We start from the raw sequence: 27,984 nt of genomic DNA on the forward strand, positions 1-27,984 counted from the left end.
GATAACTTTTCAACAACTATTTTGGACGGCATTTCCAGATATGCAGAATACAAGATTAACTTTCATTATTGTTTCAAACATTGATTCAGTACAAGGGAGCGATTTCTGAAGAGCTTATAAACTCAACATCCATAAAAACCCTCGATACTGATGCTTCTGTCAGTTTGAGACTTATTCTGTGAGGCAGGCTCATCACAGTGTAGTCACTTTGTAGCATCATTTATCAAAAGCCGTGTTTACTTTCATCCAGGAAGATCACAAAACACAAGAATTTACACAAACCTCCTCTTTAGCAAGAGCATAAAGGCTGGAGAATAAATGGCCTAAGATGATGTGAATATATTTAGTTGAGGAGGTCATGCTGCTTTGCCTGTTTTCACCATCAGTCACTAAAGCAGTGAGGGGGAGGATATTCGAGGCCACAGCTCCATCTCCTGGTGCCCTGCCACACTGCATCCACTGGCCCCTTATAAAACCCTTGTCCTCATCTCACCACTAGGTCTTTTTTGTATTTTTCTTGAAGCATGAAGTACTTTTTTTATTATTTCAAAGTTTGACTTCAAAAATATTCCTAAATAGGACTATCTTTCCGCTTCTTTTAAAAGCTGTGATTAGTCTGCCACTCAAATCATGAGCATGTTATTAAGCCTTTTCTTAGCACTGACGTATAACGTCTCATTACTGATGACTCAGTGTGTAAAACTAAAGAAAGAAGGAACAAATTACAGGTGTGAAGGTAGATCAACAAAAAAGGCATCAAAAAGTCCAAGTGTCATTTTTCACAAGACTTGTTTTCCAATAATAAAGTAACCCAAAGACCTAAAAACAAGGCTTACCATAAGTGCATGAACTGAAGTTAGCTCAGCTTTAAGTGAGAGTAACATGTGGCATCAATAATAAAGTCCCTGCAACAATTATTCACACCAACAGCTGTCAGCTACAGATACTAATAATTATCAGCAATCATTCTGAGCCCTGCTTTGCATTGCTGAGGAGTAAATGCCTCTGCTCAATACAGGAAGCAATCACTTTAACGCAAAGTCTAACCAAGAAACAGCAATTATGAGCACCTGGCAGGTGTCAGAGCTCAAACTACTAATCTCATTGTCAGCCTCTCTCACTGTGAAAAGTGACGGTGTGATCAGAACATGTTGTAGACGCTGGAATAGGGTGTGAATGATCCCCATTATGTGTGCTGGAGGAGGAAACAAGCTATTCAGATCATATTTACATGAACTGAATCTGAAGAGATGTTCGATTCTACATATTTTTCTTTTGCTTGCTCTGCTTGAACATTTTAGAAAGCCGAGTTGGAACAAGGACAACCGAACAGGACAGCAATATGCATTCACGTCCAACAGCAGAAGGGCAATCTCTAAATGCTCTTTCAAAACACCTCACATCCAAATCCTTCAAGGCAGACAACTCAATAATAAAATGGCCGTTTGATGAATAAAACATAAAACGATAAATCCACACGGAGAGATTTACCACTGCATGCATATCACTTCTTACGCACTTAGTTTGATGGTATGGGAAGAAGAAACACAACTCAAAGTGAGAAAAACAAAAACACCAGAATAAATGAATTAAACAAGCATACAGAAGATGAAGTAATGAAAATGTGACAAAGGTGGCTTTTTCATGAAAACAGAGTCAAAAACGATGAACACATCAAAGTTCAAATTAAAGATTCATGAGCTAAAAATCAAAAGTAGAGGCATGCAACCGCACATGTCCAAAAGCATGCTTCTGTCATGCCACATGACGCCAAACCACAGCCCATCGTGCAGGAGTGTCAGGCTTCATATTGACTTCATGTTAAGAGAGTGTTACTGTACCACGCTGTGTCATAGAAGTACACCACTAGGTGCTCCACTCCTTGCAAATAGGCATTGATTGTGAGGAGCCAAAGGTACAAGAGAGAGAACATTTGAGAGTTTCTGTGAGCAATGGAGCGAAGCAACGAGATAAACAGAATAGAGGGCCAGAGGACAGGAAGCTACTGGAGGAAAGGATGGAAAATTAGAGCATACAAACCTGTGAAACTGTCTCTTGTTGAGGTCATGTACTTTAAAATGTAGAAAAACCAATGCTTTCAGAAAACATCAGACAGGAGACCAATAAACGAACCAATTCATGTTAAATAAATGACTTGTGCCAAGATGTTCTATGTGAGAGCACTTTAACTCTGGCAAGAACACTTAACTGGTTTGTTTACAGCCCCAGCTCCCAGTGGGTGGTCAAATCATCAAAGGGTCCAATGCCATCCAGTATCAAAATATGACTGCATACATTCCTCTTTCACTTACTTAATTGTACATCGTAAGAGAAAAGGAAAAAGTGCACTTTTAACTAAAAACTGAGCTTTCCTAACAAAGTTGGCTAAATTGTTGACAAACACAAAAGTATTCGATGGTGAAATAACAAGAAATGCACAAACAGAAATACACCTGTGCCACATTTTTCACCTTCCCTGCTGATACAAAACTGAGCCCCGCTGGGATAGATATCACAGGAACAATGCCTGGGTTTCTTTCTTTATGTTTCTGCTCTGCACTTTCTCACAAATGTGCCTTCACTGAGGTCTATTTACTTGTCATCATTCTCTCTACCTGCCTCCTCTGATATCTCCCCTTGACGTTACACTGTGGGGCAAAAGCTTTGTTGTGTGATTCACTGAGATAGGCAGGCTTGTTGTGATTGCGCTGTCATTATTTATGCACTCATATCTGGCTCAAAGATTTCAGTGAATCATCCGCTTACAGAATACAAAAAAAATGTTGTTTATTCCACTACTTTTTTTGTATCCAAAGCCAAGACCTGGTTATACCACTGTTTGTTGTGAAAATAGAGATATGACCTCTGTCATCACACGTTTACACATCATACACCTCAACTTCCCCACTGCAAATAGAAGAAGGTTTATATATGTCGGGGGCAGGAGTGCAGAGGTAACACCAGACTGGTGTGCATCTATCTCCCCACCGTTGATGTTGCACTCTCATTTATCATTTCACAACAGCTACATGTCCACCATGTAAGGGACTTCCGAACAGCTGGAGTCATGAGGCTGAGGACTTCCTGCACTTCCTACCACAAATAATGAGTCTCACCTTGCTCATGTTAAGCTTTAAAACCTCAAACCTGTTGATTCCAGGCCTGGCTTCACTCATTAAAACAATTTGTTGTTGTTGTAGAGTGAAATAAGAGCTGATGACACATTTTACTTCATTTTGAAAGACAACCGGATGTTTCAGTGTGGTTTCAGTCCCCATCTTCCTGTTTCACTCAGTCTGCTCAGTGCAAATTGATGCTTTGTAGCTCTGGCGTTCTGTAATAACTGAAATCCTGTGTATCTGATCTGAAATGTTCCAACCTGCTGGATCAGATATACAGCTGCAACGGAGCCAGTGTGAGTTGGCACATTGACTTTATTTGAAACCTGTCTGACTAGATGAAGCAATGGAGCAGAGATGGATTACGAGTGATTACTAGTGTGTTTCCTTTTACTTAAAAGAATGGCTCATTTATTGTGACAAACATCTAAAGGGGTTTTGTGAGGATAAGAGCTGAGGTATCTGCAGCTTTTGGGAAGTATTTAAAAAAAACTGATGCAGTAGTACGTAAGCACATAAAAAAAGAGTCAATCCAATTCATTGTAGAGAGTCACAGTACTAGATCAGATCATCTTTTTCTAAAATAAAAAGAAACAAAAAGCTTCAATACTCCCTTGAATACTGCAAAGTGGAACACATTTCAGTAGTTTTAATAAAAGGAGAAGCAAGTCCATCTCATGCCAACTGGCACTACCTTGATATGTTGTGTTATGAAAAGATGCAGAAGAGGCAGCAAAAGATGTTAGTGACTCACTCTGTCTGCGCTGGGGCATGCTGGTACGGGTCAAGCCCTGGTGCTGTGCCTGCCATGGGGACAGCAGCGGGGCGGGGAGCACACCCTACGCAGAGAGAAACACAAAGGACAAAAGGCATGACATACCCCCACACGCACACGAGAAGCATGCTGACATGGAGAACACACTCACAGGCATTCATAGAGTCGTTGTTAATGAGAATGGATAGCCCAATTAACACAGACAGCACACAGGCGAACATGCTCAGGCATAGAGACACAGAGAAACATACACTATCCATCTGTTCCATTCTTAAATATCAATACATGTTACAGAGGGAAAATAAAGACCTCACTAGCAACACTTCCTTTCTCCTGCCAAAAATGGGTGAAAAATCCATCTCCTCCCACACTGTTTAATTGTCCCTTTTGTTCATTGATATTTTTACCGAGTGAAATATTGAACCCTGGGTCCCAGTTTTTCAAGGTAACACAACGCTCTTAAATAAAAATGTGCTGCACATTCACTGCATGTTTCTGCAACCATCTCTGAAAAGAACATTCAGACAGATTTCCTGTCATGGCACACAGAGTGGCTCTTTACAAGTTTCAAGAAAAGCACCATGATGATCTATGATGGCGTTCAATTCCAACATAGTTAATCACAAGACACAGGAGTACTGTGTTTGATGTTCAGGTTAAGAAAGTCGTTCAAATGGGTTTCAAAATGCTTCGGCCTGACTGTTAACTTGTTTAAGAAAATTGATTGCATGACTCCAATCCTGACTTCCTAGCATTGACTCCCAGTATTGATTTTAAAACTGCACAACTAACTTTTAAAGCACTGCATGATCAGAATCCTCAATATAACCCTGACCTTCTTACCTCTGTAAGCCCACATGCCTTCTCAGATCAGCTGGAATTGGTTATTTTAGCTGCACCCTGAGACCATTAAAAGACTACTGCACTTTAGCAGTCCTGCTTCCAAACTCTGAAAAGATCTATCCGCTGCAATAAGAGATTTTTTTTTCAAACATTCCTTTTCAAAAAAGTGTGATATCTGAGTAAACTTGTATCTTTTCCTGTTTCTGTATGAAAATAGAACGATCTGAAGAACCAAGTTAGGTAACACTTTATATTAACTACACCATGTTTAGCATAGGTTTAGCATTAGTTAACATTAGTTAACACTCAACTCATCATCTGTAAAGTGTGGTTTATACATTAATACTCATTTTTACATCATGTGCAAACAAAGTTTTAAATGTTTTACTGCTGATTACTATGACCCTCTTTAATGTATTAACTAATGCAGCCAAACTTTGTAAATAATTGATTCAACGATTTCAAATGAGCTGGTCTTTATGAACCAGTTATAAGCCATTTACAAATTTTGATTCTACCATTCAGTAAGGGTTAGTGAACACCTAGTTACAGAACAAATCATGATTAATTAAGGGAGTCACTATCTGTTCAATTGATACCTAATATTTGATTTGAGTTTTGCCACTTAAAGTTTGAGAGATTTTTTTTGTTGTACAGTGCCTTAAGTTTATATGAAGAGTTATTGTGATAAACAGTTTTATACAGAGGCTATTTCCTTTTAATAAATACAAGCTTAATTGTGTGTTGTGTCTACGCCCTTATTCTGTTTAACTGATATCTGTGACTTCTGGGTTTTAGAGCGCTGCTGGTCTTAAATCTCATTAATAAATTCTTTGGAAAGTCCTTCCTTTAGATCAGCTTACAAAACAATGCAGAAAAGCTTATAAAGCCTTTGTGACGACCTTAATTAATCATGATTTGGTCTGTAACTGGGTGTTCACCAACTCTTGCTAAATGATAGAATCAAAATTTGTAAATGGCTTATAACTGGTGCATAATGACCATAATAGCTCATTTGTAATTGTTGAATCAATTGTTTACAGAGTATGAACAAAGAGTTAACACATTGAAGAGGCTCATATTAATCACTAATAAAAACATTTATAAATGTGTTTGTACATGACACACAAATGAGTATTAATATATGAACAATGCTTTACAGATAATGAGTTAACTAATGCTTAACTAATACTTAACTAATGCTTAACAGGGTATAGTTAATATAAAGTGTTACCCAAAGTTCTCACCAGTGAACTGACTGAACTGACTGCCACATAGTTTCTTCAGTCAGTTCACTTTAAAAGTTGTGTCTTGTTCCATAAGATGTGTTTTAGTCTTGTTTTTCCACAGCAAGACTATTTGCTTTTATGACAAAATAACAGGTTATAATTATTTTCAGAAAAAGGTGTTTCAACCAAAGCCTGACGCGACAGCTTGCATTAGTCTCCACTTATCTCATTGTGTCTGTTCTATACATTATATTTTCCACCTACTCTCTGAATGCTCTGCTTTCTCTTTTTGCTGCCTTCAGGTGCCTTTGAATTTCTTTAGCTTCCACCTGTGTGCACAAACACAACCTGAAAGACTACAAGCCCTTTTCTTGACACCAAACCAATCTTCAGGTTAGGCAATTCAAAGATCCAAGACCCCCCACTGGAGAGGCAAAGTGAAGGGGCGGCAGGTCCATCACGATGAGCACACAGAAAGACTAAAACCTTATCAAATGCTACTTTTACCCCTCAGCTGTGTAGAGGACAGCCGCACAAAGGGGGCTCTGTATAGAAGAGAGGGGTGCTGAATCTGTAAAAGGGGATGAAGAAAACCAGAAAGTAGACGGAGGGGAAGGTAGTAAGTTCCCAGCAGGACCAGCCCAGGCTATTTCAGAGCCCTCCTAGTGAGACTGCTAGAGGAGGAGAGGAATGAGTTTCCCTGATCTGCTCTCACCCATGTCCTTCCCTGAGCAGCAACATCTGTTTCAGCAGGAGGTCTGCGCTAAAGCCTCCCGTCGAGGCGTCATTTACAGAGAGGAAAACCTTAGGCAATGAGAACAAGAGGGCACGTTGGACGGCTCTCGGATAATTCTGTCAGTCAGGCAGCTTTATTAGAACTCAGCAGCAACTTAGCCTGTCAGTTTTTACAGTTTTTCACTGCAAAGACCCTCGAATGAAGGGCTGACAGAGCTTCTTGAGGGCAGTGAGACAGAAATTGGGAAATATAAAAAGTTTTCATATCCATCAATTTCAACAAAACTTCTTACTTGTCTTGGTCACTTGCACAGAAACCCTGGGCTAGAGGAACCACAGTTTTGAAGTGTTCAGCGAAGGGGGGAAAGTACAATTCTGGTTGGTGCAATCGAGACTCCTTTTGGTTGTCAGTTTCTGCAAAATGGGGGATAAACAGCCTGTTTCTCATAATTGTATTTATTTCATTTTTCTGTAAATATTCCAAATTTTTTATTAATATTTCTATTCTATTTTGTTCTATTTATTATCATTATTATTATTACTGTTACATATATATATATATATATATATATATATATATATATATATATATATATATATATATATATATATATATATATACATATATATATATATATATATATATATATATACATATATATATATATATATATATATATATATATATATATATATATATATATATATATATATATATATATATATATATATATATGTATAATTTATATCTTAACTTTTTCCATATTCCATCTTGCACTTTAATTATTTTCTTGTTGACTGTTAGCAGCAACACACCAACACAAAAATCCTCGTATGTGCAAATGTTCCTGGCAATAAAACCTGATTCTGATTCCAATTTTAAAACATTTGTGTATCGTACCCTACTGGTTCCAAGCAGTCGTCCAAATTCACAAACTCTACAATTAACCCGAAGTTGAATATCTCACAATTTTTTTAATTTTAAAGTATTTCAAAATAAGTCATTGCTAAAACAGTGGTGTATCTTTAAACAAAGGGATAATCAGACTTGTGCCCCAAATAACCTTTGAGTGATTGAAGAGAAGGATAATTACAGTCAGAATTATGAGCTTAGCCACTAGGTTGAAGAAAATGAGCTCCTTTTCTGTTTTCCTTTTTTTCAACCTATCATTAAAAAGGTGTGTGTTTATAAAGTTAAATTGGATGAAACTTTGTGAAGAAAACAAAGGAATAAAAGGAAAGTACAATACTGAATAAAAATGAAACAGAGCAGCTGCGTTTGAGTTATCATTCTCCATAGAAATAACAGCCATACCAGTAATGGTAGTGGCAGTTTGTTCACAAGAGGCCCATTTTGTAATAAAACGGACTCTCAGGATTCGTTAAGCTACTTCGTCTGTGCAGAGCCCCAACAGCAGATGGTGAAACTTGGCAAACTAGGACGAGAATGTAAAAGTCAAGTAAAAGTTGTTCTTTTTCCCATCCTGAAACCTTTTTCGTCAAATAACAACAGCATTTGGAGGAGAGACCAAGATACTGTGCCCCTAAAACAGCCTCTCCCTGCTTGAATCCCCTAATCCACTTCCCAGAGCTCCTTGTGGTCCAATACACCTAATACCTCAAGTCTAACCGCGATGTCTCATTTCACTGACTTTAGCGATTAAATCCTCACCTGTCCAAGATCACTCTGCTGTGTGTTGTGTGTTAATGAGTGTGTATGTGTTGGTAAGTGTGTGACAGTGTGTGTGTGATGCAAGGGGGCAGACAGGGAATGTGGGTGGAGAAGTAAAGCCAGGATCTGAGAGTGGAAAACTTGTTCTTTCAACGGACAGCTTAACACCGATCACTAACCTTCAATCCCTCTTACTCCTTCCTCCCTGTCCTCTCTTTTTCTCTCTCTTTTCCCTTTTTCTCTCTCCTTGGAAGAAAATTGATCTAATTACATTTGAGGTAAGACGTGGAGAGGTTATATCAAAGAAAAAGAGACAGAAACCAATCACTGGGGCAAGACGAAAAGAAAAAAAATTAGCACATTGGGCAAGCATGAATGATGAAAAGACAGGGAGGAGGAGTGAAGGAAAAGAGGATGTTTTAAAAGGCAAAGAGGGAGTAGGAGGGGAGCTGTAATTATCTTTTCTGTCTGCTACTGATGAAACACTGCCTTTTGTGTTGCCATTGCTGCACCGCTACAGCTCATCTGTTTTTGTTTGTTTATCTGGGTTATTAAGAAGGTCGGCTCCCCAGTCCTCAGTCTGCTGAACTCATTGTTCAGTCACGCTGAGTGTGCCCTGCACTTCAGTACAAAAGATGCATGTGGCACATCCCACTCACACGCACACATACAATCAGCGTCTCCCACTCTCACACAAACACAGAACAAAAACATAAAAACATACACACACAAATTTAGTGTGCTTTTCAATTTCTACATCTGAAATTACTTAAATTGTACCGCTCATATTTATTTGTTGTGAAAGGAAGAAAGAGGAAGAGAAAACATTCCTGCTGCTATGATTGCTCTGGGGATCTATTCAAAAAGATTATTTTCCTGCAAGTGAAATTCAAGTATTTTCTTCTGTCACACTAAGTATACATCTCACCGCAACAAGTGCGCCCCATATATACACATCTTTATCTTGAGCATTGGAAGTCATAAACAATATTGCGAGGCTTTCATTTTTTTAGCATGCTCCCGGACTCAAATTGAATCGAACGCAGATTAAGAAGAGAAAGCTGTAGGAGCTGATGCCCAAAGCAGTTGGTTGGGATATGTTGCCAAAGCCTTCCTACAGACTGTGGAGACTAGCAGATAAGCTCAACAACGCTATACCAAAAAGAAATATGTCAAAGCAGACTTTAGAGAGCTAGCCCACAGTGCTTTTGTATCTAGGTTAAAGAAAAACAAAGATAAAAAGAATGTCTTGTTTATGGGAAATGCATTAGCCTTGTAAAATTTTAAACTGCCAAACAAGGGGTATATTTCCTTGAATTTCCAAGGATCAAAGGCCACAAGGGTGCTCTTTTGTATCCTCTTAATCTGAGTTCAATGCATGGTAAAATTTCCCCTGAAGTTCATGTTCAAGTTGTTGGCAGAGCTAAGCCAGAGCCTCACCTCTAGACCTCACAGAGTCAGTGAGTAAAGTTTACCCTCAAGGCTACTGATAAGGAAACGAGATAGCAGCTTTAAAGCTTAGAGGAAAAAAAGAATAAAAAAAGACTTCAGCTTTTGGCCTCTGACATCAAAATTATTCTTGGCTGATCCTTTCAGCTTAGTGCACAAAAATACTATCATAGGGCAAGAGGCACTCCAGAGCTCTGATACAGCCGCACTTTAAATGTCAGAGAAGAGGAAAATCAACAGAAAAGGGCATTTTGAAGAGCAGGAGGGAAGGAAACTATAATGATGACACTAGATTATGAATTTGAGTGTCTGTGTTTCTGTCCGAACTAAAAAAAATTAGATGAAAAGTGTCAGATTCAAGACGTGGTAGAAGAAAAAAAAGACATTCATACACAAATTGGAGGAGTTGGAGAGCATCAAAGGAAAAAAAGTTGTGCAGCACTGTATGAGAAACACTGTGAACCTGAGCTTGCTGTGGGTGCCAAACCTGTCAGAGTGACACCAGCAGCTTTGATAGCATCTAAGAGTAAGAAAAACAGGGTAAACACAGCCCTTTCTCTTTGTTATTTGTTTACCTGCTGCTCTCTTCTCTTGTTGGCTTGTCAAAATCTGAAAACAAAGAAACCCGCAGCAGAGCAACTGCATGCCCTGCAAAGTAAAAGGTAGCTAACATAATGTGTTTGTGCTTACAAAGCTTCAGAAGAGAGTGCAGGAAATAACCTCGACTCCGGTGATGGAACAGGAAAGTAAAGGGGAATAGAAAGATGGTGGTAAGACGAGTAAAAAGAGAAAAGAAAAGAGATATGGAGAGATGAGACAGAACAGCTCACGAATACAGTATTAATGTTTTTTTCATGTTTAAGAGTTTTCCAACAGTGAAAGTACTCACAGCGCTTCACTTTTTCTGCATTTTGTGTTACAGCCTCATTCCAAAATAGGATCAATTCATTTTTTCCTCACAATTCTACACACAACACCTTAAAATGGCAATGAGAAAATAGCTATTTTGATTTTTTTGTAAACTTATTAAAAAATAAAAAAAACAAAGAATGAAATATTCACAGCCTTTGCCATGAAGCTCAAAATTGAGCTCAGGTGGGTCCTACTTCATCATCCTTGAGATGTTTCACAGATTTACGGGGAGTCCACCTGTGGTAAGTTCAGTTGATTGGACAGGATGTGGAAAGGCGCACACCTGTCTATATAAGGTCCCACAGGTGACAGTGCATGTCAAAGCAGAAGCCAAGCATGAAGTCAAAGGAACTGTCTGCAGACCTCTGAGGCAGGATTGTCTCGAGCCCCAAATCTGGGGGAGGGTACAGAGAAAATTCTGGAGCTCCCAAAGAGCACAGTGGCCTCCTTCATCTGTAAATCCGAGAAGTTCAGCACCACCAGGACTCTTCCTAGAGCTAGACACACATCTAAACTGAGCAATTGGGGAGAAAAGCCTTAGTCAGGGAGGTGACCAAGAAAACCAATGGTCACTCTGTCAGAGCTGCAGCAGTTTTCTGTGGAGAGAAAATAACCTTCCAGAAGAATACACTGTGCAAACCACTAATTAGTCCTGTATGCTAGAGTGGCCAGAGAGAATCCACTCTTTAGTAAAAGACACATAGCAGCTCACCTGGTGTTTGCCAAAAGCCACCTGAAGGACTCTCAGACCATGAAAAACAAAACTCTCTGCTCTGATGAGGCAAAGATTGAACTCTTTAGTGTGAATGCCAGGTGTCATGTTTGGAGGAAACCAGGCACTGCTCATCACCTGGCCAACACCACCCCTACAGTGAAGCATGGTGGTGACAGCGTCGTGCTGTGGCGATGTTTTTCAGAGGAGATCAGTCAGGGTTAGAGGAAAGTTGAAAGCAGCAGTGTACACAGACATCCTGGATCAAATCCTGCTATAGAGTGCTTTGATCTCAGACTGGGTTGACCGTTCATCTATAGGCAGGACAAATTTCCTAAGCACACAGCCAAGATATCAGAGAAGTAGCTTCAGGATGACTCTGAATGTTTTTGAGTGGCCCAGCCTGAGCCCAGGTTTGAATCCAATCAAACATCTCTGGAGAGATCTGAATGTGCACCAGCATTCCCCATCCAACCTGATGGAGTTTTTCGAGGGACTGCAAAAAGGAATGGGCCAAATTGCCCAAAGATAGGTGTGCCAAGCTTGTGGCATCATATTAAAAAAAAAGTTTTGGGCTGTAATTGGTGCCAAAGGTGCATCAACAAAGTGTTGAGCAAAGGCTTACGTTACAAGTGATTTCTTTCTTCTTTCTTTTTTATTTTTAATAAGTTTGCAAAAAATTCAAACATACTTTTTTCACATTGTTATTATGAAGTTTTGTATGTAGAATTTTGGGGGGGGAATAAGTTTATTCTGTTTTGGAATGAGGCTGTAACAAAACAAAACATTAAAAAAGTGGAGCGCTGTGAATACTTTCCGGATGCACTGTACGGATCAGGAACAAGAGGTCAGGGGTAGATGTTCGCTCTGTGGAGAAGATGATTCTCATCCAGAGACAGCTAGCCTTGCTTTGCTGGTAACCATAGCAACTGTTAAACCATATGTCTTGTGGTAAGCAGCAGTCTGCTGTAGTTAGATGTGCACTACATTTAAACCTATTTCTGACCCGTACCTTTCCAACACATCTGATACACCCTACTGACCAGGCTTGTTTTTAACATTGATTATCATAATTCAATGAATAAAAACAAAGCATCCCTACAGTTTAATTTATTTATTCCTCCTCTATTCTCTCTGTAATCTCCTCATACAGCTTGTGTCTACCTCTTTGTGAGAGTGCGAGTGCTTGGAGCTGAGAGCAGGTCAATTACGGGAGTGTTTACTAGGCACCCTGCCTGTGGCACTCCTGCCATTGAATCAATACTTGGCTGCCACACAGCACGCTATTATGGCATGATACCGAACACATTGAACACAAATCTACCCATCTCCCACCTTCTCTCTGCCTTTGTCTCTCTACTTCCTCTCCAACAGTTCTCCTGGGCTTCTCTCCTTTCTGTATCACTCCAGCATTTACTCCAGACTCTGTTTGGAATTGTGTGTGAGACAAGCTTACTGAAAACCTCATGAACTGTATTCCAAAGAAAAGAGATGGTGCAGTCTTAAAAGAGATAGACTAGACAGCACGAAAACCAAGAAGTGGATAACTTAATTATGTGGAATGAGTCGACAAAGCATTGCTTGTGTCCTTCACAAGTGTGTTCTGTTTCATAACTTTTCGTGGTTGCAGGAAAAAAAAAGGTGAAAGACAAAAATTTGCTGCTCCACAACTTTCAAAAGCCCTGGTCTGGTCAGGTGTGTTGTTATAGATGTTGTGTATGTTTGGACTCACAGCATGGCTTGCTGGTCTCCAGTACGTCTGGGTGGTCTTGTCATATTGATTCTGCAAACGTTTGTCCATCTGTCTGTCATTCTGCCGCAGTGAGGAGGGAGCCCTCTGCTGGTGACACTGGCACCTGAACTGTCGACCCTGAGCAGGCTGAGAGAAAAAAATGAATGAATGAGAGAAACTTTATTCAGCTAATTTTGCACAGCCCTGAAATGGCTGCCCTCATTTGGAAGACAGCAGAGACTCATGCAGGTTGTAATATAACAAGCATTACAGCAAAATCCGAGAAAATTCAGCCCAGGTAATGAAGAGCTAAAATTACCTTTAAATGGTTCAGCGGTAAATTAAACTAGCTGGCATTTACTTTAAGCAGACATTCACTCAATATTCCCTCCGTTTTCGTAGAGTAAATCAACTTCGACTGACTACTACATTCAAGTTATTAACTTTCCTCAAACTATTACCTCAATCAAATATTGAACCAGAATGTCAGAGCAGGTAATGATGTGCCTTCACTGAAGAATTCGCTGCTAACTCTCATACATTCCCTCTTATAGCACAGCAACTTGTACTTGGCTGCTAGGACCGAAGCAGAATCTGACAGAAATTGGTTCTTTTTGCCAGCCTTGGCGAAAACTTCAATAAAGCTCAAACAAGCAGAGCGCATAATCATGAGCAGTCTGCCCCGACAGCGGTGGAAGCAGCATCCCAAAACTGCATTCTGTCTAGGAAGACAGAGAAATCAGTTTTCTCTCTTTGATAGCTCCACTATTTTTCCTCTTCCATTACTTCATTTTCCATTCTCTCCTCCCAGCCCTAAATACAAACACAAATGCTGCCTATAGCTTGAACTTTTCTCTGCCTCACACACACAGAGCCTGTGTATTGTTTTTTCATTACTCCACTATGTTCAGCTCAGTCAACAGTTCTCACCGTTCTGTCTCTCAGCGTTTTTTTGTCGGACACTTTCCCTCTCTCTGTTTAATTGACTCTTTACTAGTGATATTATTTTCTAATTGGTTTCAAGTACAAATAAAACTTCTCGGATACTACATGAAGCAGATGACTGGCAGTGTCCTGATTGCTACTTTTAAGCAGAAGAGCTAAGTATGCTTGTTTTTGGGCTTCATTGTTATGCCGTCCTGTGCTGCAGGGACGTAACAGGCCAGGGGAACAAACCATCCTCTGCATTGCTCTAACTTAACTCTGGTGCCCACATAGTGCTTCAACACAAAGTCAACCCAGTTAAAACTGTTTTCTTCTTATCTTCCTTTTTACGTCCCACAGTGTCTCTCCACTCATTAATGTCAGCTGCAGAACTGAAAACATACCCTGGCTCTTTTTTGGACTCTCTTTGCTTGTCAGGGGCACGAGTGCAACAATATTTTGCAGGACCGCAGAACCTCCTGTGGGTGGGTGCTAATTCTAATTGGAGAGACATTATGCAGCAGGGTGGCTGGCGAACAGGACTCCCTTTGACATTTTGGTATTTCTCAATACAGCAAGGATTTGAATAATGTCAGAGAAGCGCACGGCTGTTTGGATAACAAGGGGGCTATGTCAAGGCACTAATGAATGTTAGAGTGGAGATGGAGCAAACTTAAAGCAAACAGAATGGGACAGTGCTAGTAGGTAGTAGAAGCAGCAGAGTAGAAACTTAACTCCTTCTCTAATGGTGAAAAGAACTGTATGTCTTGACTGGTCACGCGTAAGCAAAACGGTGTGAAACTTGCCTTCTGCATGGTGTGTTTTCTATCAATCATCCATTGTCTTTACTTGCCTTGAAGCACAATGCTACAACATAGATTATGAAAATCAATTTCTTCTGTTTTCCCTCTTCCCTTTCCCTTTCATGCTTTTGCTGTGAGATCTGATAAACCTAAAATTTTAATCAACAAAAGAAAAAAGGACGTTATATCCCTTGGTATGTGTTTAAGATCAGTCTCAAAGAACAGAGCGCTCACAGGGAAAGCTACATGCCAACAGCATATGAAAGGTACATGAAAGCAATATGTACTCATGTGCACAGGATTCATTACAGCCTTCGAGGAGTCTACACAATGCATATGCCTTGATCCTTCACTCCCTTACATATATGAGCCTCTCCATCACATCTGACTTCTTTCATAGGTTCAGTACTTAGAGTTAAGAGGCTCTCAGAGTATGTACCATATTTCCAATCTCATTACAAAGAGAAAGCTGCTATCTTCACAATACAGGAGCTCGCTGATGAAAGACCTGCAACACTTTCTGTGGAGTTAACTAAAGAGCAAAGTATGATTGTGTTGTTTCTCTATGTCTTTTCTGATCAACACTGTAGAAAATTTAAAGAGCATGTCAACACTTAGAGAGTCTATTAATGTCATCTTGTTTCTTCATCATGTAATAGCCTCACTGTCCTTTTCTGTCTGGGTTGTGTATGATACAGCCCTAAATGGATGTCAACCTCATTCACCTCCCTGAGATTTCTACACCTTTTATTTTCCTTTGCTTATAAAGGCACTTGTTTTAAAAAAAGGTGTTAAATATTCTCCTCTTTCAGGTAAACTTGTGGTTTTTTAAAGCTTCCATTCCTTCTAGCAATTAACCCTGTCTGTGTCTCATGTCACGTCTGAATCATTATTTACTTGCCTTTTTTGCTTTTACCTTTCAGGATGTGTCTCAAAAACACTTTAGTTGATGAAACACTTAACTATAATTCTGTCTGGTTCCAAACAAGACAAAAGATCTGCTTAATATAATGACATTTTTCAGAACATTTCCATTTATCACTGTAATGTTTTGATCAAACAGAGACCTTCACTAGTGACCATGAAACTTGTTTGACAATAGTCAAATTTGCTGTGTGTTTCATTGAGCTGGTAGCTATTATTGCAAAGTGCAGATCTATTGTGTGGCTTGTTGTTTTCAGATCCAGCACTTGTAAAAGTTTCACAATTTTTAGCAAAGTCTCAAACAAAAGAGCTGAATGACAAAGCTTTATCTATGCATCCCAAGAGTATAACATGAATATAACATGATATAACATGTATGAGTCCTGTTCAAACTACTGACCATTGGCTCCCGCTGATGTTGTTGTAGTTGCTGGCACTGCAGTGTGAGCTGAGCGATGGTCTTGTCTCGTATTCTCAGCTCTTCTTTTAGCACCTGCACTTCCTTAATCAGCTCCCCCAACTAAAAGCACAATCACACACAGAAGGTGTAAGTTGTAGCGGACTACCTCAAACACACACAACCGATCAATCATCGCTGTAAAGCTGGGGCAGAGTTTCATACTTGTGTTGCAGTGGTATTGTCTTCAATGTCCTCAGGAACTTCAGTTGGTGAGTCGGTATCCTCAAGCTAGAAGCAAACACACACACAAACACACCCGCAGAAAGCAGCAGGCACACACACAGACAGAAAACATTGAGAGCAAAATCAATGACAAATGCCTCTGGCAAGACTGAAAAGTAAATTTCACTACGATGGGAGAGGTTTGCTCTTAAGCACAAACACACTGCTGACCATGAACTAGCACACAGTGTTAGAGACCCGAAGCAGAGTTGTTGAGCATATTCTTTAACATCAAATATATTTACTACTTCAAGTTCATACTTTCAGAGGATTTATATTGAAGTGCATCACTGGTGTTGTATTTTTCCCAAAGCAGGCCAAGATTTCAATTTGCTCAGACAGAATGTTTGATAAAACAACTGATGAAAGTCTAAAATTAAAGTTAAAATTATACACACACTCAGCTAGATCTAGAGACTGGTTCTGAGCTGTGTATAACAAGTTACACAAGCATTTCAATTTTTTAATTGTGTTCAACTTTTTGCACTGTAATTGTGCTAAATCTTTATTTTTGTCACAACAACCAAATTTAAACCTGCTACCAATTCAAGTCAGGTAGATCATACCTGTTCAAATCAGCATGACTTAACAGAGTTGCTTTGGATGTCTGACTGACATGAAATAAAGCAAAGATTGATCAATTAGGATTCAGCAAGGCTGGAGGCTCATTGCACAAACAGTGCCTGGAGCCCAACAACCAATAAGAACAAAGTTACAAATGAGCTAACAAAATATTTCCCCACCTGGAGCTAAGCAGCTGGAGTGTTTGGCTAATTGCAGAGAGCAAATCGACTACATCTGAAGGAGATTCAATTTAAATGCAGCAGCAAAATTTTATAACACAGAGCATGAAGTGTGAATTGCATGTGCTTTGTGCACCTGAATAGTTTTCTAGATTTGAATGAGTGTAGGTTTTGTGCGTTCATGTTTTGTTTGTCTGAAGGTACAAATTTCTATAGTAGGTGTCGCTTCTTCTTAACCTTCCATCTCTTATTTAGATTTAATGCTTCTCTCAAGCTGGCAGAGAAACATTTGTTCAGTGATACGTTTCACAAAAGCACAAATATGTTGTGTTTTAAAGACCAACATGCAAGCACAAAAGCACAATGAATTAAGTGTTGTGCAGGAACCAATGAATTTGACAACACAGTTGCCATAGTCTGCAGTCCACCTCTAAACATCTGCACCTTCATGTATTTTTGCACAGTGTAAACAGCAACACGTTTTAAACATACATAAAACGTCAACACATTACAGAGATGAAGTGCCAGCAGGTGTTTTTTAATCTTACTCCCCACTGGGCAAAAAAGCACCCCTCATCTCAAGGGAAATGCTGTTGGGCCAACTACAGTAGAACTATCTCTGATGAGTCCCCATTGTACGGTTAAAATAAAAGCATAAGGCTCCTACATGTCACACGCATTTTACATAAGCTGATGCTACCTCAGCAGAATAATAGCTGAGGCATTTATGGGTCCATGCATAATGCATACATTTTTTGTTTTTAATGTCGCTGTTTATGCATCTGCAAATGTAATGCATGAGCTCTGTCTGCATCTGTATGGGCTGCAGCCATGTGCAAGTATAAGTAAGTGCAAGCATGCAAGTTTATGTCGAATTACATCTCCTTTTCAATACGAGCCAAACCTGCAGTAATGTTTTGAGCCTGAGCAGCTGGTTCTTCAGGGAGCTGCAGTCCTGACTCATATGTCTGAGAGTGATTTCATCCAGAGCCGACACGTAGCTGTGCTGCCTGTCTTCAGAGGGGACCGACTGAGAAGAGATTCTTGAAGCCTTGTGACCATCATAGTGCTGGAAGACGTTGGCCCTGAGACAGAGACAAAAAGTCAGTGAGAGAAGAAGTCACAGCGGGTAAACAGACAGAAAGGAGGTTGATGTTTATACTCCTGAATTTCATTTTTTGCTCCTTTCTTGCACCATTTTTCATCTTTACCGCCCTACCAACCTGCTGTCATTGTGGAAGTGTTCCGGTCCACTCCATCGGTGATGTTTACGTCGCTGTCCCTGCCGACCAGCTCTCTCTGAGCGTTCAATGTGGGACATCCTGTCAAGGTCTACAGAGAGAGAATTATACAGTAAGCCAAAGTGAAGAAACTAAATGTTTGACACACAGAAAATGGAAGTTTTTAAATCTGGTCTTTGTGACACACTATAGGGGCAGCATAGAGGATGAAAGCCCCACTTCTGTTTCTGCTTTTCTTGTAGAAAACCAAATGCATTCTTGTGGTTGAAGATCAACAGTATTTTCCAAAGGTTACAATTTACTTTTTTTTCCATATTTTTCTCTGCCTGCCTTCTGCCAACACTCACACAGTAAATAGAAAAACGATGAATCAATATTTCATATCTCGTGGCAATGAATACTTCTGTGTATATTCTAAATATATCTGAAGTATCTGCATATAAATCAGGATCTGATTCATCTCATTCCCTATTTCTCGCAACTCCTGCACCCTTTAAATGCAAACACAGGCTCCACACAGTGACGGGCCATTTCATTTTCAAGGGGCTAAAAGGACACAGTACTTGGCGACACTCAATAGCATATAGCTGTGAAATGAACCAGGACGGCAACAGAATTGACAACTATCAGAGCGCAACCCTTCCGGAAATCAAAAGGACCCTTGAGTTTTATACGCCGGACAGTCTTTGTAATGGCTGGAAAAGGGGGAAAAATGAGGAAATAAAGAGAAATAAACAAAGAAAAGAAGAGCCCCAATAAAGGGCATGCGGCAAAAGTGGTTCAAATACTTTACCCTGAGTGTCAACATATGGCACAGTAGCTGGAGCAGTTACATTCCTGGAATAACTTCTTTCACTTCGAGAGGAGTCATCTAAAAAGTAACATTCCGGCTGGAAAAAAGTACATCCATAAAGGAAGACACGCTCAGACGGAGAGCAGAGAGAAATGATCCCTTGTCCAGTCAGCTGGTGAGCAGTTAAAGGGGCCAGAGTGAGTTCTCAGCTCCAACACTGCCTGGGTCTGTCTTTGTTGACAGCCTTGTTTTTGTGGATACTCCCTAGGAACTGGAACTGGGGAGAGATGACTGTGGTGGGAGAGCAGCTGAGGTGGCTGGTTTGTTTCCAAGCTAAAGAGTCACCAGCTGAGGCAGGCATGGGAGAAAAACTGGGGCCTCTTTCCCATCACGGGGTCTGACAACTGGATGAAAATGTCCAATGAGGCCCCTTCAACCCTCCATCTTTTTTTTTTTAAACTCTTCTTCTCCCCTTACTTTCTTCCTGCTTTGTGGCAGCGTCAGGATGTCTTTGGAAGGAAGGAAACACCCTTCCGTATCCCATTTCTCAGAGCCTGCCCTGTGGGCTGGGTCTAACCGGACACTCTGTCATGTCTTGCTTTCACTGGAGCCTTGTGACACTTACTCCAGCCATGACATAGAGTGCTAAAAATATGACCACTTCCCAAAAAGGAGCAGGAAGCTACGAGGCTCCAATTCACATTCCTTTGGTGTGAACATTCCTCTCTCTCTGCCTCTCTCTCAATCTCTGTGCCTCCTCTCAGAAACAAGGAGATCAATGTTTACACACAGAGGAATTACACCAGAGGTGTAAACCTGCCTCACTAACATATACCCACCTGAGAGTTTATTACTTACACCCATCTCAAGCTAATGCTGCCTAAGCAACAGCCACAAGGTAAATTCCTCTTTTTATGATGGTTGTAATGTTCAATATTTGAGAGTTGGTTCAACTTTATGGTCCTTTTGACAGCTGCAGTTTTTATCAATCAGGGTTGACTGGATATTAAAAAACATCTCAGAGTGAATCAGATTGAAACAGCGATACATGCTCCAAAATGACCATAAAGTTAAATCAACACCTCTCTAAAATCCTTTCAATGATAACTGAACATTACAGCCTCTATAAATTTGGGGCTGCTGCAGGAGGACTGTTGCACTCGCCTGCTTTGTAAAGTGAAAGATGTTACTGTGCAATTACATGTGTCCACAGAAGCAAATGGAGCCTGGGCATGTAACATTATGCGGTGTTTGTTGCTTCATAGCAAGCCTGTCAGGGGGAGAACCACCCCATATTACCTCACATTAGCCAGGACTGCTACCCTGATAGAGCTGCCGTCCTGACTGACAAGAGAAAAATTCTCTTCCTGGAATTCATTATATTTCACGACAGGTGAGGTCAACATTCCTCCCCCCTTTTTTCTCCATCTTTCCTCCCTCTCCCTGTTATGTGCACAACTCCCACTATCTGATGAATCCGTAATAACCTTGTCAACACTATCATTATGTGGAAATAATGTGACCTGATTACCTTAAACTCCCTACAAAGAAGCCATTTTACTGATTGGTAATTGATTGCTTTTTAAGAAGTGAGGAGAGATGACAGAGAAAACTCGCAATGCTTCAATAGATACGTTATCAAGATGAGAGTGGGTGGCTTCATGTGGAATAGAAAAGCTATTAAACTAATCATGCTATCACCATACTGCTGTTGTCAAGCCAATCAAATGTAAACCCTGCTCCTGGTGCTGGTAGCACTCCAAACGGAGTTAGACAGCTGGCTTCAAGTTACTGCAAAGCTATTATTCAAGGTCAGTTTGTGTGACAGTGTCGAAGCTGTAATTGAATATCTCTTCAGCAACTAAATATTAAAAAAAACAGCAGCAAATAATGTGAAATAACATGTCCATTAAAAGCTGTAAATGGATGTTGCAATGAAATAAAAAAAAAATCTGCCGCCAAAGGCAAGGCAGGATTCAATTTATTCAAGTCATTATATGCCATATGAGGATTTTTCTGGGAATAGTGTGCTCAGACCTTGGTAACACATTAATTTACAATTATGATCAGGGCCGGAGGTGTCTGCTTATAGAAAAATAATGGACAGCCTCCAGCCTATGAAACTGAAGCATTTGTCATGGCCATAGAATAACCTTACAAATTTGAATCCAGTGCAGAAAAAGTGCTGTTACATAAAATGTAATGCATGTGTGTGTGTGTGAGTGTGTGTGCTGACCAGGCAGTCCATCCTCAGGCAGGTCTACATCCAGCATGAGGTCATCATCGTCCAATTCCCCATTCCCCTGGGGGTCCAGGTTGTTCAGGATATCCTGAGAACCACAACAATAATCACAGGTAAAGCCAACTTCATTGTAAGGCATTAGATAACAAAACTGGCACATTATAGAAACATTACGAGTGCATTAGAGTCATTTTATCATTTTGCCTCGGGGAGAAAGTGTTTTTCTCTGTTAGACCAACTGCTGGGAGTGAAATATCCAGACCTCAGGGACCAGATACATCAAACTGTGAATAGGTTCAGGAACAAAATGAGCACACAATGCACATAACCACAAAATACACCAACACACTGTTTCTCGGCACAATAAAACCCTGAAAGGATATTTTTTTTACATTGTGTACACAAATATGAATCCCACTTCACCAATTAACTGCAAATGCACAGTGGCATACCCCTGTTATATCTTGTTTTGGCATATTTTGGTATCCTTCTGTTAGTCTGGCTTCAGAAATATTCTCCAGCATAGCTTTTAGAGATATGAAACACTACTTAACACAGGAATTGAATATGACAGAAGGAATAAACTACCCTAATGTAGGAAAAAATAATCACAAGTTTAAACCAAGACATGTTCAATAAAGTTACTAGCATTTCCACTAAAAGACTTTGATTTTAACTTGTTGCATTTTAATGAAATTGTTGGCACTCTGACTGTAGTTTTCTTTGCTCTTTATTTACTAATATTTTCTAAGATTACCTGAAATTAATTACTTTTGGTGTTCAGAGCAATTATCAATAAAGCATTGCCATTTACCTTTCAAGAAACTATCTGATTTTCTCCCTCCAGCAGCAAGTGTTTCCACATAAAAACTACCTTGGGAACTTTTATTTTATCTTAAATTTCTTAAAGAACACAACAAAACCATTCTCACAACAGCCCCTGAGTACACAGCTAGTCTGTCTGCTAAGCTGCGGTCTACCAAATAATTCAAAGCATACCCAAAAGAAATGATGAATTGAATGAATCAATAGTTCTCAGCTTTATTTTTCAAGGCAATTTAGTGCTTCACGAAACCAAATTGTCAGGGCTTTGACAGGAAGACACAAACATAAAATAACTCATTATAGAAATACTCACATGTTGCGCAATTACCGACTGCTACTCAAAGTTTCAGGCTTTAAAAAGGAAAAGATAATGAAGGGAAAAGAACAAACAAAAATCTTCTGCTTTCCCTTCGAATGCTCACAACCAGGATGTGGGTGGAATCTTTGTTTGTACACATCAACCTGTCTCATCAGTTTTATTATTGCCAGATTTCTGTCTCCCCTCTCCCACATTCCTTAGCTCTTTTTCCTCTAACCTTGTAAATCCCGTCTTCAGATGTTCAAGATTTTAATAGAGGAGGTCAAACAAATATTTGATGAGCTTTTTTTAAGAATATTGCTTCAAGCAGAGTGCTCTCACAAGGCTGGATGCTCTTTCTTTATTCAGAAATGTCTAAACAGCTCTGGTAAAATTATAAATATATACTAGCACTGAAATTCAGCATCCTTGGATCCAGACATTTGAAGTCTAAAACTTTTTCAGCTGTTTGTGGCTCACCTGTATACGTGTTTAAAGGACCTGCAGCCTCTTTTCAGTAAACCAAACATATCATAAAAGCTGTTCAACAGCAGCTGCTCCAAGTCCTCCATCAGTGTCTACTCTGTGTTTGTTCAGCCAGTGAACTGATGTGCACTTTGGGTGTTTGAAAAAACTCACAGCTCTGTTCAAAATCATACACCTAGGCGTGTGAGTGGAAAACTCTAAAAGGCTCTTCAGGTCACACTTCTGCACATTAGCAGGTGCAAGGTTGGTGAAGATAGCTGCTGCAGCCAGTAAATGAAATCATTTGAGTAAACCCAGCACCCAAGACTGTGTGTGTGTGTGTGTGTGTGTGTGTGTGTGTGTGTGTGTGTGTGTGTGTGTGTGTGTGTGTGTGTGTGTGTGTGTGTGTGTGTGTGTGTGTGTGTGTGTGTGTGTGTGTGTGTGTATATCATCTCTATTTTGTGGAAAAAAGTAATTCTTACTTTTTGTGCCTCAACAAACCTACAGTTTTAACACATCCTGTTCACATAAAAAGCGTAAACTTGGTATTGGAGCTCAAGGTTTCTTTTAACAAGTGAACACAAGGAGCCAGAGACTGAAACGAACAGCACACTTGGACACCTGAGCAGCAGCCAGCCTTATCCTCGTAGCTATGTCTCGTCTGTGTCTTTTGTTACAGTGTGTCGATCGTCTGAAGAGCTACACTGGCAGGACACAACAGCTCGGAGCGTCTAATTCTGGATAATCTCTCAGAGACGTGAACAACTCAGTTTGTGTGTGTGTGTGTGTGTTTACATGACAGAAAATGTTTGGAGGGAAAGTCTGTGAGTGTTAGGACAGAATACAATGGGACAGAATGCAATAGGATATGATAGGAAATATGATAGAATAAACCATGATAATGTATGGTACAACACAATACGATAGTATATAGTACAGTACAAAAATTACAGTACAGTACAATACCATACATTACTATGTACTATCATGAAAACTGATGTAATATGAAATGATGGAAATGATAGGACACTATCAGATGTGATGCAATACAAGAGGAAATGACAGGATACATTATAATATGCATCTTTATCTTGCTCTGCTGTTTGTATTTTGCTGCTTCAACAGAATTATTCACAAATAAGATAAATGAATCAAAAAATAATGTTTCATATAAAAGCACCATGACAATACCAGATCATCTATTTGGCCATAAAAGAATTAAGGCACAAATGAGGATTAAATTGATATACTGATTACTCGGTTGGCTGATTAAAAGCATTTTGAAATAATTGCTTACCTTAATATCAACCCTGTCCCAAAATCTTAAATGTGACCTACTGTTTTTTTTGTTCTTTTTTTATTAAATCCATCCACACACTCATGTTTCCACCTATGATAACAATCTATATATTGGACTGTAATGTGCATGGAATATTGGTATAAAAAGTAACTGGGTTTTTTTTCTATTTTCATCCACATATTAACCTTTATTTCCATTGCAATAGCTATGGATGGCAGACAAAAATCCAGAGGTCCCTTGTAGCACACACATTTTTTTAATAAACAACAGCATGAAGTCAGTGTTGTATTGGCCAGTAATGGACCTATCTCTCTACTCCAGTGAACACATGTATTCAGCCAACCTCTAGGTTTTATAACAGTTCAGTTTACATTTAGCAGCTATATATTGCCTGCAAGACCGTAGGAGCAAACATTTTGTGTCTTGTGCATTTCACTTCTTCTTTTCTAAGAGCTGCTGACCAAGATGTTCACCATACATACTTTACTGCAATGTATTGTTTTTAGTGTGCCTACAGTTTGATACCTTATCAAGACAAACCAATCTCTTGTTCAACTCTTCATAAGTGAAATTACAGTTTTAGTAATCAACAAATTCCCAAATTTTCACAAGCTGAGGAAGATGGGTTACGTTTTTGATGTCGACAAGTGGTGTCATCATTATGCATCATAACAGCAGCTCTGAGAAAACCAAATTGTAGCTGTTGTTTTTGTTCTCACTGAAGAGATAACGATTTAGCGAGTAACAGAGCATGAATCTGACACATGACATGAACATTATTGATTTATCTAAGACACCCAGAAGTGCCATATCAATCCAAACCCTGCAGCAGGAGCAGTATCTGGATTTGGAGCAGTAATGAGAGGGTCTGTTTCATGGCATCTACTCTGCTCCTACGTGGCACCGGCTGAGTAATCCAGCAAACATGGCTGGATCAAACACTGATTAACACCTTTGAGTCACTGGGAAGTTTTGATGCTGAACTCTTCTCACTCTGACTGTTTGCCCCAGAATGATTTTGGCAATAGCACAACAGACTTGCAAACTGAAATAGCTCATTACTTGAAAAACCTCAATTCTTGCTTTCTTTGTGAGAAACTTTTTGAAATTGGCTTTTCATGGGTTGAATAAAAATGAGTGACATGGCGCACATCTGGGAAAAGAGAAAGTAGGTAGCTCATTTTCAATTCAAAAAGAACTTCCCCCCTTTTTTTAGAGTTTAAAATCAATAAATGCCAGAGAGAAGTTTAGACTCCCTGCGCTTCTTTTGCAGACATCCTCCATCTTTCATTATCTTTTTCCTTGGTCTCACATGAAGCAAGACACTTTTTCCTTTTCCATTGGTTTGGACTGAAATCTCAGTCGAGCTCCTCTTTCAATGTAGAGGGCGAGATATCACAAAATACTTTTTCGCTGGGTAATTTATTTCTTGAAGGTCAGAGGCTTCAAAAATAATGTTCTGAGAAAAACAGAAATAAAATGTGATAGCTGAAGCAGTGTCTTTACACAGAAATGTACCGGCAATGGGGGGTGAGGTGCTCTTTTACCACTGCTGAGTGTGTGTGAGTGCATAGAGAATGTATCTCTTGTGAGACATTTGCACCCCTACTTAACAGGATAATTCTTTAAACTCTGTATCCAAGGACTCGGTGTTGGGTTTGATGGAGGGTATGTCCTCTGCCTGACATCATTCCTACACGCCATTATAATCCATTTGCCCGACTCATTTGCAGCTCTTGAACTGGGACTGTTTTCAACAAAAAAGTCCATTTTCAGCCTCTGTCTCATCATTGTAAGACGTGTGCAATGTAGGATAATCTTAATCTACACCCACTGTAAAAGACTGGATGGTCTTATTGGCTTTTACAGGGATAATGAGGTGTGAGCTTTGAGCACTCATTGTTTAAGAAATGTTTGAGGACATTCAAAGAACTAGACCCAATTATAGGTTCACAAAGAAAAATACAGAATGTCATAAAATCTTAAATTAAAAAGCACTTCCTTTTACATTGATTCTTCTTTTATTCTCTTTCCTTTACCCTTGTGAATGAGTAGGCATTATGTCAGTAAAGACTGGTAAGCTTTGGGGAAGGAAAGCAACGACAACAGGTTAATAGCATACTGAAAACTGTCAACAAAGCCTGGTACTGGAATGCAAAGGACTACAAACCAATAAAGACTCAAGAGAAATGTGTAGGAGGCAAAAGAGGCACTGCTTCCGTTCCTGCATAACACCATCAAGCCATATGAATCACTCTATAGCTGTGCTATATTCTAAGGCTGACACAGTTACCGATCGATTCTGATGATCTACTCAATGTAACATCATGTTAATAAACCTCCAGGCTTGCAGTTGTTTAACCAAAGTCTTTAAATAAAGGAAAAACATCCACTAGTGAAAGGCAGGTCAGCTCTACTAGTGAGACTTACTGAGAAAATGTTGACTAGACTTAAAAGGTTTACAAAACTGGAGATAAGAGCCTGTCTCAATCATTTGATCATAACCTCTCTTAAACAATAATAGCCTGTCTCTTCAGGTGAGTCCCTGTTGAAGGAGAATTTGTAGTAAAGGGTCATGTTTCATTACTTCTGTATTTGTTCACACTCCACTTCACTGCGTGACTTCTTGACACTTGTTGCTCATTTTTATTGCAGCTCTTGCTGTGGTTAAAGTTTAATTACGCTTGCTTCGTGTTGAACCAGGAAAATGGTATAAATATATTATTTCCATAAGGATATCTGCTGGTACTGCTGTGCAGAGCTTACATCAGGGGAAAACACAGAGGCGGTTTGGTGGGGCTAATAAAGTAAGAGGACCCTAAAATCAGTCGGATGTTTTCCAGAGCGTATAACCGACAACTGGTATTTTTTTGGCTATCTGGCTCCACCAACCCTAACACCTTGCTTAGAAATCACACATAACTGGTTGTTAACTAGGGTTCCCATAAGCACATTTGCCCTAAAAAGAGGAGAGATAACAACATGTGACAAATCACAGACATGAACAAATCTCTCCAGAAGATCATATTTCAAGAAGAGTACACTTGGATATGAGAAATATAAAAGATTAACAAACTGACAGGTAAAGAAAAACAGCCCAGTGTTAACATAAACATTAAATCTTCTGTTTCTTTTCCATGGTGCACAAAACATTCAACCATGACATGAGCATGAAGCTGTATCAAAGCTCATCAAAGAGCTCTGTGATCAAGAGAATTGACTGGTCGGTAAGCAGAGAGTTCTGGAAACAGATCTCATAACATGATTATTACTTGTGCTGAAGCTTTCCCAGTATTAGATTTCAAAATGATTGATATCTGTATTAAAATAGTGAGTGCATCAGAATCAGATCTTAATGAAGAAGAGATCAAGTATCAATAAAAGACCAGGCACTGAGTTGCATCAGCTCAGTTGAATATCATGATGGGTGGCTACAGTTACCAACATATCGATCTCCTATGTCTACTCTCTGTAATATTCATAAGGCTACTTATAAAATACCACTGTTTATTTTATTTATCTGAGTAAAGGCATTTTTTGTAAAAAGAAAAGCTTTCTCTCCTGTT

The 27,984-nt window shown here is 39.5% G+C and overlaps 1 protein-coding gene across 5 annotated transcripts in view; it reads right to left on the reverse strand.

The window, feature by feature from the left end:
- The window catches only part of ccser2a (coiled-coil serine-rich protein 2a), a 54,338-nt gene that overhangs the window by 5,435 nt on the left and 20,919 nt on the right, over window positions 1-27,984 (reverse strand). For 3 of the 5 annotated variants that reach the window (XM_074675568.1, XM_074675567.1, XM_074675569.1), the window contains 6 exons: window positions 21,525-21,618; window positions 18,478-18,586; window positions 18,159-18,339; window positions 16,452-16,517; window positions 16,230-16,349; window positions 13,179-13,325 (listed from right to left, as the gene is read on the reverse strand). In XM_074675568.1, the coding sequence (XP_074531669.1) occupies window positions 13,179-13,325; window positions 16,230-16,349; window positions 16,452-16,517; window positions 18,159-18,339; window positions 18,478-18,586; window positions 21,525-21,618 (717 nt within the window). Of the gene's footprint in view, window positions 1-1,841; window positions 1,882-3,873; window positions 3,959-13,178; window positions 13,326-16,229; window positions 16,350-16,451; window positions 16,518-18,158; window positions 18,340-18,477; window positions 18,587-21,524; window positions 21,619-27,984 lie in introns of all 5 variants that reach the window. The other 2 variants (XM_074675570.1, XM_074675571.1) reach the window with 2 other exon arrangements.

The sequence above is a fragment of the Halichoeres trimaculatus genome, unplaced genomic scaffold, assembly GCF_033239565.1.
Source record: "Halichoeres trimaculatus isolate MK-OKI-2021-1 unplaced genomic scaffold, fHalTri1.1 fHalTri1_scaffold_8, whole genome shotgun sequence".
In the NCBI taxonomy this organism is placed as follows: domain Eukaryota; kingdom Metazoa; phylum Chordata; class Actinopteri; order Labriformes; family Labridae; genus Halichoeres; species Halichoeres trimaculatus.